Source organism: Ochotona curzoniae, unplaced genomic scaffold (assembly GCF_017591425.1).
Source record: "Ochotona curzoniae isolate NIBS_2020 unplaced genomic scaffold, NIBS_Ocur_1.0 scaffold_1852, whole genome shotgun sequence".
NCBI classification, from domain to species: Eukaryota; Metazoa; Chordata; class Mammalia; order Lagomorpha; family Ochotonidae; genus Ochotona; species Ochotona curzoniae.
In genome coordinates this window covers 28,468,817-28,483,630 of record NW_024467087.1, presented here as the reverse complement: position 1 = coordinate 28,483,630, position 14,814 = coordinate 28,468,817, and the positions used below count along the sequence as shown (strand labels likewise).

Sequence of the window (14,814 nt, the reverse complement as noted above, 5' to 3'; positions counted from 1 at the left end):
ATTTGGTCCTCTGCTTCTCGTGTGGGAGACTTAGACGAGACTCCTGGCTTCAGGCTTCAGCCTGGCCCAGCCTTGGTCTTTGTAGCCCCATGAGGAGTGGGTCAGCAAATGGAAGATTTATCACTTTCTGTGTGTCTGTTTCTCTTTCTCTATCCCTCTGTAACAATGGCTTTCAAATACATTTTTAAAAGGAAAAAATATGACACATTTTTAAAAACTTTAAAAGTATGCATTGAAATTTCTCAAAATAACTGAGAAAATTGACCCAAAATAATCAGCCATGGGATATTCTGGTAAAACTACTGTGCTATAATGAAAAAGAAGGTCTGTTCCATATCTAAATAACAACCTGTAGAATTTAAGGGAAATGAGATGATAGTAATCAGATATTGACAGCAATGCTTTCTGCTAGAGGTCAGTGGAATAACAGGATACTCAGGGAAAGAATTTGTCAACCAATGAATGTATAGTCAGCCCAACTTATTTTTAAGCACAAGGAACAACAGTGCATCACAATCAGGATGTGGTTCTGGAGAGTGCTTCCTGAAGAAAATAATAGGTCTGTACTGTCAATACAATTACTGTGGGGGTGGGCACTGCAGTGTGTTGTGGCTTGTTAATCTGCTTGCAGCACCAACATCCCATATGGGCTCTGGTTCGAGTTGTGGTTGCTCCACTTGTGATCCAGCTTCTTGCTTATGGCCTGCAAAGGCAGAAGAGGACCCTGCATCCATGTGGGAGACCTGAAAATAGCTCCTGGCCCTGAGCTTTAGACCAGCACAGCTCTGGCCATTACAGCCTTTGAGGATTAACCAGAAGCTGATAGAGCCCTCTCTCTCTGTAATTGTTAAGTCTTTCTTAAAAAAAACAATAATAATCACTAACCGGATGTGAAAATTTGATTACAGTAAAGCAAACCTTTATTTGCTTAGTTGCACTAGCCACATGCCAGGTGCTCAAAGCCATATATAGTTAGTAGCTACTGTATTGAACAGAACAGATACTTGTACCATTATATAAAGCAGTGTTGGACACCAGTGTACTGTCGAATGACCTTGAAGATTTAGACTACAAAAGCAGTTTGGGATATCCAAGTAAGGCCTGATTTTTAAGTATTAAATATATAATCTACCTGTAAAATTAAGACAAGCTATGAGGACTGAGAAATTGAGAAAAAGTAGTTTATATAAAAAACCTTAATTTTTGGATATTGAAGTTATGCAGCTATAGCTATTTCAGAAAATAGAATGAAAAACAGTCATGACATTTTTTTTTTTTAGTGCTTTGAGTAATCAAATCATTTTCTTTTATCGAGTACTTGAATTATTCTGAGATCATGTAATATGAGCTAAAACAAATGAATGATTCTGGAATCTTTTGATTTTGTCACTATCCTATGACCTTGTGAACCAGGATTATAATTTTGGAAAAAAGATGATACAAATGTGAAGAGGCTAAGAAAAGTTTGTATAATGTTTTTTTTTCAGATTTATTTATTTTTAATCTGAAAGTCAAATATAGAGAGAGGAGGAGAGATAGGAAGATCTTTGGTCCACAGATTCACTCCCCAAGTGGCTACAATGGCTGGTGCTGAGCCAATCCAAAGCCTCCTTCGAGTCTCCCACATGGGTGCAGGATCTCAAGGCTTTGGGCTGTTCTCAAATGCTTTCCCAGGCCAGAAACAGGGAGCTGGATGAGAAGCTGGGCTGCCAGGACCTGAACTGGCGCCCATATTGTTACCCCGGTACGCCCAAGGTGACGACTTCAGCTGCTAGGCTACCGCACCAGGCCCCCCCCTAGTGTTTTTAAAATGTTGTTTCTGTCTCTTGAAGGTTACTCTTGAGCCTGTAGAGCCCATGTTAACTATGAGATCCTTATGTTTCTGTAGAGTCACTGGAGACTGTAAAAATTTTTGCTTAGAGGGCCCAGCGCCAGCCTAGCGGTCAAAGTCCTTGCCTTGAACACACCGGGATCCCATATGGGCACCGGTTCTAGTCCTGGTGGCCCTACTTCCCATCCAGCTCCCTGCTTGTGGCCTGGGAAAGCAGTTGAGGAATGCCCAAAGCCTTGGGACCCTGCACCCGTGTGGGATACACGGAAGAGCTCCTGCCTCCTGGCTTCAGATCAGCTCGGCTCCAGGCATCGTGGTCAATTGGGGAGTGAATCATCCGATGGAAGATCTTTCTCTCTGTTTCTTCTTCTCTCTGTATATCTGACTTTGCAATAAAAATAAATCTTTTTTTTAAAGCTTTTAAAATTTAATTTAATTTTAATTGGTTTTTAACAAATTTAATGTGATTTGCAGATACACTTCTAAGAACAGATTGATTTGTCCTTCCCTCCATCTGGCCCTCCCTCCACCCTCCCTCTTTCCTTTTTTCTTAGTTTTAAAATAATGGTTTAAATTTACAAAATAAATCTTAAAATTTTTTTTTTTTTTGCTAAGAGTAGTAAATAGTCATTATCATACTGTGCCTTTATACGGAAGATGATTTCAACCAGTGTAACCTTCAAATTATTTTCCCTTTGAATCTCTGAGATCTGCGAAAAGTTATTTAGCTATGTTTCTCTAGTAGTAGGATTTTTTACCTAATTATCATAGTCATTCTCTTCCATTGTACTCTAGTTGAATTTACTTCATTTGCTTTGTTTTTTGTTTTTTTTAAATGTGACTTAATATGAGTGTTAATTTAAAAAAAAATAAGAGCTTTGGATAAGCTGTTCTATAGAAAACAAAGTCATAGATTTAGAGCAGTTGCCGATATTGTAAAAATTAAATTATGCCAAAATTGCAAATGTAGATTTCTGAATGCACAACAAATCTCCAGGTGGTCGGTTGAGAAAATTAAAAAAAAAATGATGTTTATATACAGAAAAATTCATTTTGGGGTACCGAGTTACAGGAATTTTGACAAATGAGTAGAGTTGTATTAATTAATGCAAGTTTTACTACTTGACTTCTTTCCATATTGATAACCAAGTTTTAGATTAGCCTGGGATATAGTATAACCATTACCTTGTGACTATAGAAAAGATATATTGTAGTATTGTTAATATTTGTCAGTGAATGAAAACAGTGTGGATTACTTATTGCTAAATTATTGCAGTAACAAATTAAACTTGTATGGACTGTTCCTGTTTTAAACCCACTGTGCTAAAATTCTGAATTTAAGCCTTTAATGAATGATTATACTAAACTTTCTATTTTAAGGGCAAAACTAATAACACAGGTCATACAATGATGAATTTTCGCACATTAGTTTCTAAATAGGCTTATTTGATTTAGTTAAACTTAATGAGTTGTATCTATCGGTCATCTTTTGTCAATTGTTACAAACCTGACTAGCATATTTTAGTATATTTGTGTGTGTGTGTGAGAGAGAAGGCAGATACGTGCTTGAACTAGGATGGAGCCACATTGTTTCTCCTTTATAATCATAGAAAATTAATATTTAAATGTAATTACATTTTAATTTCTCAAGTCAAAACTGTGATATACTGAGTATTGCTTTTAAATTGTATTAACATAATTAATAGCAAAGGGATAAAATACTATAGCCTATTTTGTTTTTGATTCTGTACCTCCTCAGAAATAGGCCAGTCATGTAAAATTTCCCATTTCTTCACTGCTATCAGTAGAATGTCTTACGAAGTAGTAAAATATGAAATGTGTGCAATTTAGTTTCTTATTAGCTTCTGTATCTTTTGATTTGAGTATGTGTGACAGATTGCTGAAAACATCCTTATGTTTATATTGTGAATTAAGCTAGGTAACCTTCCAAATTTTTAGTATTTTATTATTTGAAAGGGGGAGTGATAGAGTGGGGATGGGGGCATGGTGGCTGGAGAGAAGTGCTGTATGTATAGAGAGATCTTCTCTCTGCTGGTTTATTCTTCAAAGGATCTAACAGCCAGTTCTGGGCTAGGCCAAAGCCAGGAGATGGAAACTCACTCCTGTCCTCCCACAGAGGTGGCAGGAATCTGAGTACTTGAGCCGTCTTCTACCTTTCCAGGTACATTAACAACAAGTTGAATTGAAGCCAGAACCAGCCAGAACTTGAACTAGCTCTCCAGTGTGAGATACCAGTATTGCAAGTGGTGATTAAACTGCTGTGCTGCAGCGCAGTGTGCTATCCTGCACCATTGGGCCCCCCTTCCAAGTGTTTGTCTTTAAGTGAAACCATAAGCACTGAGAGTTCCATGACAGTGTAGAGAACGTAAGACAAGCAAAAGATAAACTGTTTATAATGTATTACACTATACATTGTACTTTTTTTTTTCAGTTATTGTTTCACAGTCCTATCCATACCACTCTCCTATTTCTCCTGCTACTGCTGCCTCTGTACCAGTAGCACCACCACCACCTCCTCCAATTCCTCCTCTCGAGCTGGGAGAGGCTTCAACCTTAGCACCACCACCACCACCTCCACCTTATTCCTGTGATCCAAGTGGCAGTGACCTGCCTCAAGGTAAGTGGATTTTGACACTTGGTGAAGATTATTTCGGTCTGAGATTTAGAAAAAAATCTTAGTGTGTATTTCTCTTAGCTTCACCTCTGAGAAGACTGGATGGGCAGCCAGATAGAAATGGACTTGAGCAGTATTACAGGAAAGTGACTATGGAAGGTAGAAGGGGAGCAGTTGGAAGATGAGGATATCTTTTACATTATCAGCAAGTAGGTAGTTGATAATGACTTCGCTTTTCTCCACTATTTTTCTTTAGGACAGGAGTCAGCTTTTTTTGTTTTGTTTCTTTAATTGTTTTCACAAGTGTATAAAATGGTTGCAGTCTTTTATTTAGCATTCTGACTGAATTTTGACCATAGGAGAAGCAGTGTTACAAGGGATGTCCTTAAAAAGAGAGAGAGAGAGAATGAAGGAAGGAAGGAAAATTGGTTTTTTGCTTATGGATAGCTATCCAGTATTCGAGCAGTACCACTTGTGAAGATGACTTTTTTTTTTGAGAATTAAATCGTTTGCTGATTACACATGATAATGGGTTGTTACACAGCTTCAGTCCATCTTTAATTTTATCTGGTACTATCATTCAATTTAGACATTGCAAAGGATGTGCCAGCAATCATTTTTGGTAACCAAATTTTCCTGTGACTCTGCTTGGTTGGCTATTTTAATTATGATCTTCAGAGACATAAGAGTAACTGTTAGTACTTGAGGACCGTGGCTTCTCTACCTAAGCGGTTTGTAAACTTGGCATCACCTTGATAAATTCTGACTTTATACTTATGTGGAAGTTACCAAGATGGCTTCAGCGTAGACTTAACTTTATGCAGCACATTTTTTTAAAAAAGACACATTTATTCAGTGTCATGATTAGACTACTAAATTTAGCAATCCATTACATGGGTGCAGAGAAAGAAAGAACAGCTATATTAAAATTCTTTGCTGGAATACTTTACATTTTCTACAGAACAGAAACTGTTATAACCTGTTATAACATTTAGTCACAAATATAGTCCTTACGTTCCTCAAGTTTGTTTTCCCCCACACACACAAGTATTGTCTAAAAAACATGTTGTCTTTGTAGTAGCTAGTTGCTACCTCTACTGTGCTCCACTGAGTTCACAAATCTGTTGTAACCTGTAGCTTCTCTGCTACTTAACTGAATCTCCTCTCCTGCTAAGTTTTGTTCCTTGGTGGTTATTAGAACCTTCTACAACTGCTTTAATTAGTGCTGCTAAAACCACCATGCCTTAGTTTTGTGGTTAATAAAATATTCACCACTACCACCACCACCATAGGGGTCACAGCTTCTACCTTGAAAATGTCCTCCCTGAATGAGTCCAGATTTGAAAATTGATTGTTGTAACTGCCACAACCGTTGTAGCTTCCAATGACTCCACAACTGCTTCCATCCTTACCAGATGCAATGTAATCATCCCCACTGCCACCATAACCACCACGATCACCTCAACTGCCACCAAAGCTACCATGACCACTAAAGTTTCCTCAATGACCAAGTGTGGCATTGCCACCCAAACCACCTCCACAGTCAATACCAGAGTTTACATAACTACTGTTGGGGTGGTTGAAGAATTGGCCACCTCCTGTTAGTCGGGCCTTCTTTCCTTTATAGTTGGGACCATCTACGATATGATTTTTCTTCTTAATTTTATTTTTATATTATTTACATTGTTGAGAATGTAAGCCCATGTGGGTCTGCAATTAGGATGCGGAGGGTCAAGGGATGGAGGAAGGGGGCGGGACAAATGTTTCACTTCTTTTTTTTTTCTTCTGTTTCCACTGGGGGGAGGGCATTATAGGGTAGGGGGCTGCTCCCCGCTTTCAAACCTTAGCATCTGGGGGTGGGGTGCAGTCATTTGAGAGACGCCAGATGGGGAAGCGTGTTCTTAGGTTGTTACCTTCAGTGGCTTTCGTAGGTCTGAGACATTGTTAGCCTTATTAGAAAATCTTTCCAAGGTCTATTGGGCTAACCAAATCCACCTCAGTGTGCATCCATAGACCCAGACTCTTGCTACAAAGCTTGGGCAGGAGTGTTGTCCAACCTGTTCTACTTTCCGTCTTCTGTGGCGTAGGCAGGAGAGCTGGCCAACCTGTTCTGCTTTCCATCCTCTGACGAGGCACTTGGCATTCTCTGCTGGCCTAGGAAAGCTGGCTGTCATGTTGCCTGTGTGCATCTGGATATGAACCAGTAACTGAGGGGCCCAGTGCTGATACATGAACTACAAAGTTGGATCACATAAAAGTTTTCCTTGTGGCTGGTGTTTGAGTCTATACATATAGTTGGGAAGTTCCCTAGAAACCTCGCTTGGGGTGACCTCAGTCTTGACTCTGTGAGTGCTACTAGTGCAAGGTCAGGTTTGGTCTATCCCCTGTAGCAGCCAACACGCATATGGTAGATGCAACTGCCTGGTCAGTTCTGCCCTCAGTCCCATTTCTCATGTAAACTGATGGGTGCTGTTGTCTAGCTGAGACCAATCTACCATAGCCCCGACCACATGCACACCAATGGGTACCTTGATCCAGTTTGGATAAACCCCAATAACCCCATCAAGCTCACCCCCATCTCTGGTTTTTGCATGTGCTGGCATGTGCTGAGTCCTAACCTGAACTGTCCCACATCCTATCTTGCTCTTGTATTTATCCATGAGTGCTGCAGCTTAACTTGGCCCAACCTGCCCCTAGACCTAAAAGTCTTAGATCTGAGGTCTCACTGGTGGATGGGTGTAGGCCTGTTTGGTGAGTCCACACTTTGATATGACTTGAACCAAGTCTTAGCACTTGCAGAGGGTGCTGTAGCCTAGACCAGTCAGACTACCCATTCTGGCTTTTGTGCATGTCAACAGGTCCTGCAATCTTGCCTTGCATGGCTTGGCCTGTCCCCAGCTCTGGCTCTTGTGTTCTCTAGCAGGAGCTGTGGTCTGGCAGGGGAGTTCCCCAGGTTTCCCTAACTGGTCTGCTCCCAGGCCCAGATCTTATACATGTTGGCAGATGCTGCAGCCATGCTTGTCTCAGTCTGCCCTCTGTCCTAATCTTTGCATGTTCCAGTAGGTGTTGCAGCCCACCCCAGCTTTCTCCAAGCCCTGGCTCCCACAGATATCATTGAGTTCTGTGATCAAGCCTGGCTCAGACCACTACCACCCCGAACTCTCACACAAACTGGCAGATACTGCAGTCCCACAGAGGTGAGCCTACAAATTCTATATGGAATCTGACCCCCGATCCAGATCTCTCATGTTCTGGTGAGTGCTGTGGCCCAGCAGGACGTGTCCCACCCCCTGCCTTGACACTCACGGGCAGGTATAGCAACATAGTCCAGCCAGGCATAGTCCCCCCAGCCCCAGCTTTCACGTGTACCATTGGGCAGTAGGTGATGCTACTCAGCCTAGTCTGGATCTCCCACATAGGCAGCTGCCTGGGCCTATCCCAGACTTGCCTTCTGGTTATCCCTCTCTAAAACACCACATCTCAGCTCCCTTGAGTGCAGTGGCCTGGTCTGTGGATACCTCCAGAAATCACTCTTCACTTGTCAAATGACCTCTTGGGGTGCCCGCTTCAACATGTCTCCATACTTTCTTCCCTGCACAGTCTGCAGCCCACCCTCATTGCACAGTGGTGCAGCATGCCTAGGGGCCATGGTGTCATGTCCCAGCCCAGTGTTTTTTACTTTCTCCACATGGGCAGCTATGCTGGGACACTGATGGAGTTAACACAGTGACTGGCTGCTTTTCTCCCAGCAATGTACAAGGCAATCTAAGCAGTTGCCTACAGCTGGGGACTGCAGGATAGTCTTACGCAGAGTCAGGGTTGTCAAAGGCCACAAAAGCAAAACCCCTCTTCTAACCACTGCCTTGACCAGACATTATCTTTATCACTTTGATTCTCTCATACTGCTCAAAATAGTCCCAGAAGTGATGATCTTTAGTGTCTTTAATGCCACCAACAAAGATCTTTGTCACAGTTAGATGGGCATCTGGTCTTTGAGCATCTTTTCTTGAGATGGTCCTCTTTGATTCCACAAGTCTTGTATCCACCTTGACGAGCCTTGCATTCATGGCCACTAGCCTGCCATGCCAGGCCCGAAATGATTGTTTTAAGTGCACATCTATTGCTGAGTTCTCTTTTGTTTACATTGATCTATTTTTTTTGATTCTTGAGCCTCATCACACTTTTTATAGTAAGTTTTGAAGTTCAGTAGTGTAATTTATACCACCTATATATTTTGTAGCTTTCTATGTCATTTGCATTTTCATTTGGTTGGTACTTTTATTTTTTTAAAGATTTATTTTTATTATTTTTTCATTGGAAAGGCGGATATACAGAGAGGAGAGTCAGAGAGGAAGATCTTCCATCCGATGATTCACTCCCCAAGTGAGCGCAACGGGCCGATACTATGCCAATCCGAAGCCAGGAGCCTCTTCCGGGTCTCCCACACGGGCGCAGGTTCCCAAAGCTTTGGGCCATCCTCGACTGCTTTCCTGGGCCACAGGCAGGGAGCTGGAAGGGAAGCAGGGCTGCCGGGATTAGAACCGGCACCTATATGGGATCCCGGGTGTGCAAGGTGAGGACCTTTAACCACTTGCGCCACCGTGCCGGGCCCGGTACTTTTTTTTTTTACCAGTTTTTTTTTAAATATCTGGGCCCAGAGCCATGGCCTAGTGGCTAAAGGCCTCACCTTGAACACACCAGGATCCCATATGGGTGCTGGTTCTAATCCCGGCAGCCGCACTTCCCATCCAACTCCATGCTTGTGGCCTGGGAAAGCAGTTGAGGATGGCCCACAACCATGGAACCCTGTAAACGTGTAGGAGACCCAGAAGAGGCTCCAGTCTCCTGGCTTGGGTTCTGCTCCGGCTGTTGCCGCCACTTTGGAAGTGAATCAACAGATGGAAGATCTTCTTTTTGTCTCTTCTCTCTGTATTTCTGACTTTCCAATAAATAAGTAAATAAATAACTCTTTAAAAAAACCTTCTAAGAATTTAAGGTTGCATTGAATCTATATTTTGGGGAGAATTGCCGTTTTAACAATGTTATCTCTTAGAATCTACACACATATTGTCAGATGCACATATATCATCTGTCTATTCATTTAGCCTGCCTTTGGATTTTCACCATTTTCTGTGTGTGTAGTAGTAGTAGTAGCGGTAGTAGTAGTAACGGTGGTGGTGGTGATGGTAGTAATCATCCTTTATGTACTTAAATGTATTCAGAATTTTAATGCTCTGTCAATAGAATTTTTTAAGATTTATTTTCATTGGGCCCAGCGGCATGGCCTAGCAGCTAAAGTCCTCGCCTTGAACACTCCAGGATCGCTGGTTCTAATCCCGCCGGCTCCACTTCCCATCTAGCTCCCTGCTTGTGGCCTGGGAAAGCAATTGAGGACACCCCAAAGCTTTGGGACCCTGCACCCGTGTGGGAGACCCGGAAGAGGCTCCTGGATCCTGGCTTCGGATCGGGACAGCTTCAGCCGTTGCGCTCACTTGGGGAGTGAATCATTGGATGGAAGATCTTCCTCTCTGTCTCTTCTCCTCTCTATGTATTTGACCTTCCAATAAATAAATAAATCTTAAAAAAAAATTTATTTTTATTCGAAAGGCAGATTTACAGAGAGAAAGAAGTACAGAGAAAGATCTTCATCTGCTGGTTTATTCCCCAAGTGGCCACAATGGCTGGAGCTAAGCTAATCTAGAGCCAAGAGCCAGGAGCTTCTTCCAGGTGGTCTCCCACATGGGTATAGGTCCCAAGGCTTTGGGCCGTCCTCGACTGCTTTCCCAGGTCACAGGCAGGGAGCTGGATGGGAAGTGGAGCAGCTGGGACGCAAATTGGCTCCCACATGGGGTCCTGGCGCTTGGTGAGAATTTAGCCATTGTGTCAGGCACCAAGACATCTTTTCTTATTGTGATCTGCTAACATAGAAAATAATATTGAATGTTTTGCATGTTAACCTTGACTGGTTTATTAAAAATCCCCTGCCTCCTTCCTAGGTGGTACCTTTTATCACTTCAGCTGAACATTTAGAGTAGCTTCCCAACACCTTTGTGATTGAGACCACTCTGTATCTGTTCTCTTCAGAAATCTTTAGCGATTCTTCAGTTTGTATAAAATTGAGGAAAGTAAGGATTGCATTTATGATTTAGTGTGATGTAGTCTCCTTTCTAGCCATATTTTCAATTATGTAATGTTTATGCACCTGGTTGTCTGCTCCTAATCTTTAATTGGCGTGGTGACTGCTCAAATTTTTTACCCATGCACTCTTCCTGTTTTTTCTGTTAACCTTCTCAAAGACAATCTTGTATCCTTTAGCAGTCAATATTCCTTCTGGCCCTAGCAGTCTCAACTCTAGTTTGCATCCCTATAGACTTGCTTATTCTAGACATTTCACATAAGTGGAATCATGCAATATATGGTGTTTTGAGATGAGTTAATTTCACCTGGCAGATATTTTCAAGGTTCCTTTAGTTGTAGCATGTATTCATTCTTTTATGGCTGATATTCCGTTACATGCATTTATCACATTTACCAGTTAATTCACATCGGTATTGTTTCCATCTTTTATCTCTTAGTAATACTGTTATGGATTTTTCTATTTAAGATTTTGAGAACAGTGATGGTAAGACAATAAGATGAGTGTCTCAGGTCAGTCAGTACAGAAAACATAGAGATGTAGTTGGAATACTGAGACAATTTCCAGTTTCTCCTTACAACTAGTTCATTTAAGTTCAATCACATTTCAAAAATTATTTTATTTATGATACAATTCCATTGGCTCTGGGACTACCAGTCCCCTTCTCAAGTTTTCTGCCCCCTCCCATTGATTTCCCCTCTAACATTACAATGGGTAGTCCCTCATGAGCAATCATAAGTCCAATCATGCTGTTTTTAAAGTGTTTCCTCGCCTTGTGGATATGGACAATGTGAGAGAGTCCAACATCCTACTGTCAAGATATTTTCAGTTGTTTCACTGAGAGTCCAGTATGTCTGTTTGCATCCAGACCAATCACGTTCTTTTGAGTAACTTTGTTCATGCTACTTTTCTTCCAGTAATAGTATGTTAGCCATAGTAAAGAAAAAGAGATGATTTGTTTCATATTTTGTTGTCTCAACAGACATCACTAATGTCAGCATTAGTAGAATATTAATTTGTGTCATGTAATAGTTATAGTAATTGTGGACCAGAATGCCTGCCTATGTTGTAGAGTTGTTTTGTTTATTTATTTATTTTTAGGATTTTATACTTATTTTTATTGGAAAGGCAGATATACAGAGAGGAGGAGAGAAAGAGTGGAAGATCTTCCGTCCCATGGTTCACTGCCCAAGTGGCTACAATGGCTGGTGCTGAGCTAATCTGGAGCCAGGAGCCTCTTCTGGGTCTCCCATGCGGGTGCAGGAACCCAAGGCTCTGGGCCTCCTCAACTGCTTTCCCAGGCCACAGGCAGGGAGCTGGATGGGAAGTGCAGCTGCTGGGATTAGAACCCGCGCCCATATGGGATCCTGGTGCGTTCAAGGCGAGGACTTTAACTGCTATGCTATCATGCTGGACCCTTCAGAGTTGTTTTAAAGTAGAATTTTAGTTGAGACAAGTAAGAAAATGCCTTTACTCAGTTTTTCCTAGATGTTAGTAGAATTGCATTATCGTTGACTCTATACTAAGACTAGAAACAAAATATGTGCTTGATCTTATGTATATGACAGGCAAATGGTTGTATTTCCGTGAAGAAACAATCGGAGTAGTGTTACTACATTGATACCTCAAAGAGAAAAGATTTCAAATGCTTATGTCTATCTAATTACTAAATTTAAACTTTTTTTATTTTAGATACAAAAGTTCTACAGTACTATTTCAATCTTGGCTTGCAGGTAAGAATCCTGTTAAAAATTGCTTTGATAAGCTATACACTCAAAATATAAGCTATATTGATTATCAGACTCTTGAACTTTAAAATCCAAGAATAGTATGAGGAACCTAGAAGTTTTATCTGTGAGATCTGAACATATGAACTAGGTTAGTTTTCTAGTTTAACCTCCAAGCGCTACAGTTTCTCTCACTCTTAAGGGTAGGGACTAGATTCTAAGTAGCACAACTTTAGCAAATATTAGATTAGCCTTCACATTTAATATTACCTACCAACCCTGTACTATTTTTCTGTACAGAATGAAGTTATTTATCTTACATAAGGCATTTTTATGGACATTTATACATTTCAGATAAAATATGACTGGCTCAAAAATATTTAATCAGCTAAATTATTTTTGAAGTGCTCATATACTCATGAATATTTTCCAAATGCTGTTTTCACCCTGCCCTGAATTGTAGAAATGAATATTGACAAATGCATTAATACTACTTACAGGTGTCTTTGATTTTAGGTGAGAGATCTTTAGTCTTCTTCCTGAAATACCACTTCAGATAATGCAAGATAACATAGTTACTGAGAAGAAATAATGTCTTTTAAAGATTTGTCTGATTAACTATTACAGTCTCCTGGGAAATGCTTAACCTTGACACTGATTTCCCAGGAACTTCCTTTTTTTAAGATTTATTTATTTTTATTGCAAAGTCAGATATATAGAGAGGAGGAGAGACAGAAAGTATCTTCAGTCTGATGATTCACTCTCCAAGTGACCGCAATGGCTGGAGCTGAATCAATCCGAAGCCAGGACCCAGGAACTTCTTCCAGGTCTCCCAGACGGGTGCAGGGTCCCAAGGCTTTGGGCCATTTCTCAAATGCTTTCCTGGGCCACAAGCAGGGAGCTGGATGAGAAGCAGGGCCTCTGGGATTAGAACCAGCGCCCATATGGGATCCCAGCGGTGCGATCTTGGCGAGGACTTTAACCATTAGGCCATGCCGCTGGGCCCTCCCAGGAACTTTCAACATGCCAGAAAACCTTTCCCCAAATAGTGCACAGTTATAAATGAAGAATAGTTTTGAGACTTTTTTTTTGCTAAATGCGCTTATAAGAACTGATAAGTTACTTGTCCCTTCAGTTATGGTAGCTTGCTAGTTACATGTGTAAACATTGTTCCACAAGACTAAGGATTTCAAAAATGCTCTCTACTCTTCAGTATCACAGGACATGCAGAATAGATTTTTTTAAGAAGTGTTTCAGAGACAGAGAGCAAGGATGCGTGCAAGCAAATGCAAGCTCCCATCAACCACTTGACTCACATAATGTCCGTAATGACAGGAGCTGGGCTAAGCAGAAGCTGGAAGTTAGGAACTCAGTTGAGGTCCCCGTGAGTGGCAGGGACCCAAGTACTTGAACTGTGTCACCACTGCTTCTCATGGTCTGAATTAGCAAGAAGCTGGAATCAGGGTTTGGAGCTGATTATCATGCCCAGGTACCCAGGTGCTTTGATGTTGGATGCAAGTGTTTTATCCTCCAGGCTGAACTCCTACTCAAGAGTAGATACTTTGGTATTTCAATGTATTTGAAGCAATAGTGCCCACTGCAGCGCATTTGGATTTTAAAAAATCAAATCACCTGTGTAATCACAGTACCTTTTGTATTTCATTATAAGCCCTTTGTTTTATTCCTGCCTATGGAATATGCTATACATTTTTGTAATCTTTTAACTTGGTATCCTATTTCTTGAAATATTTGATGGCTGTTTTTTTCCTATATAATTTTCTATTGTGGATATATGACTAAATTATCTGGTCCTCTGTTGCTGAATACTTAAGGTTCAGTGTTTTTGTTTTTAAAAATAATGTTACAAAAGTCATCTTTGTGTATGTGTATTTGTGTGTACCTCTAATTTCCATAGGATGTTTTCCAAAAGAATTCCAAGTATGAAAAACAGATGCTGAAAGAAATCTCAGAGTTGTAGTAAACAATAAATTCCTAAATGTCCTTTTTTATGTTGAAAGCATTGCTACCACACTTGAAAATCATGACTCATTTTTTTTAATTGGGAAGTTATATAGTATAATTGTACTACAATATAAAGGAACAGTACTTTTTTGTTGTTTTTTCTTGCTGTCAAGTGCTATCACCACAACTACTGGCACACCATGGTCTATATGCCACACATGCAGCAGCTACCTGTAGAGAATTACCCAGTGTATCCTGAACCACCTCCGCTAATTGACCAGAGTGCTCCTCACACATACAGTGAAGTAGGGAGAGCAGATGGCACACAGGCAGAAGCATCAGCAAACGGTGAGTATGTAATGAGATTGTCAGCAAGACAATTGGATTATCATTTGTCTAATTTAGTAATCGTCTTCAGATGTTTCATTAGGTACATACTCTGTATCACTTGTTCTCAAAGTACGATATGTAGGTCCCTTGGGATCCCTGAGACTTTCAAATGATTCTTTAGGTCAAAAGCTTC

At 40.9% G+C, this 14,814-nt stretch overlaps 1 protein-coding gene across 1 annotated transcript in view; it reads left to right on the top strand.

The window, feature by feature from the left end:
• ALG13 (ALG13 UDP-N-acetylglucosaminyltransferase subunit) overlaps positions 1-14,814 on the top strand; it is a 91,423-nt gene that overhangs the window by 70,515 nt on the left and 6,094 nt on the right. Inside the window, 3 exon segments of the mRNA XM_041000107.1 lie at positions 4,284-4,469; positions 12,295-12,335; positions 14,465-14,639. Coding sequence (XP_040856041.1) covers positions 4,284-4,469; positions 12,295-12,335; positions 14,465-14,639 — 402 coding nt within the window.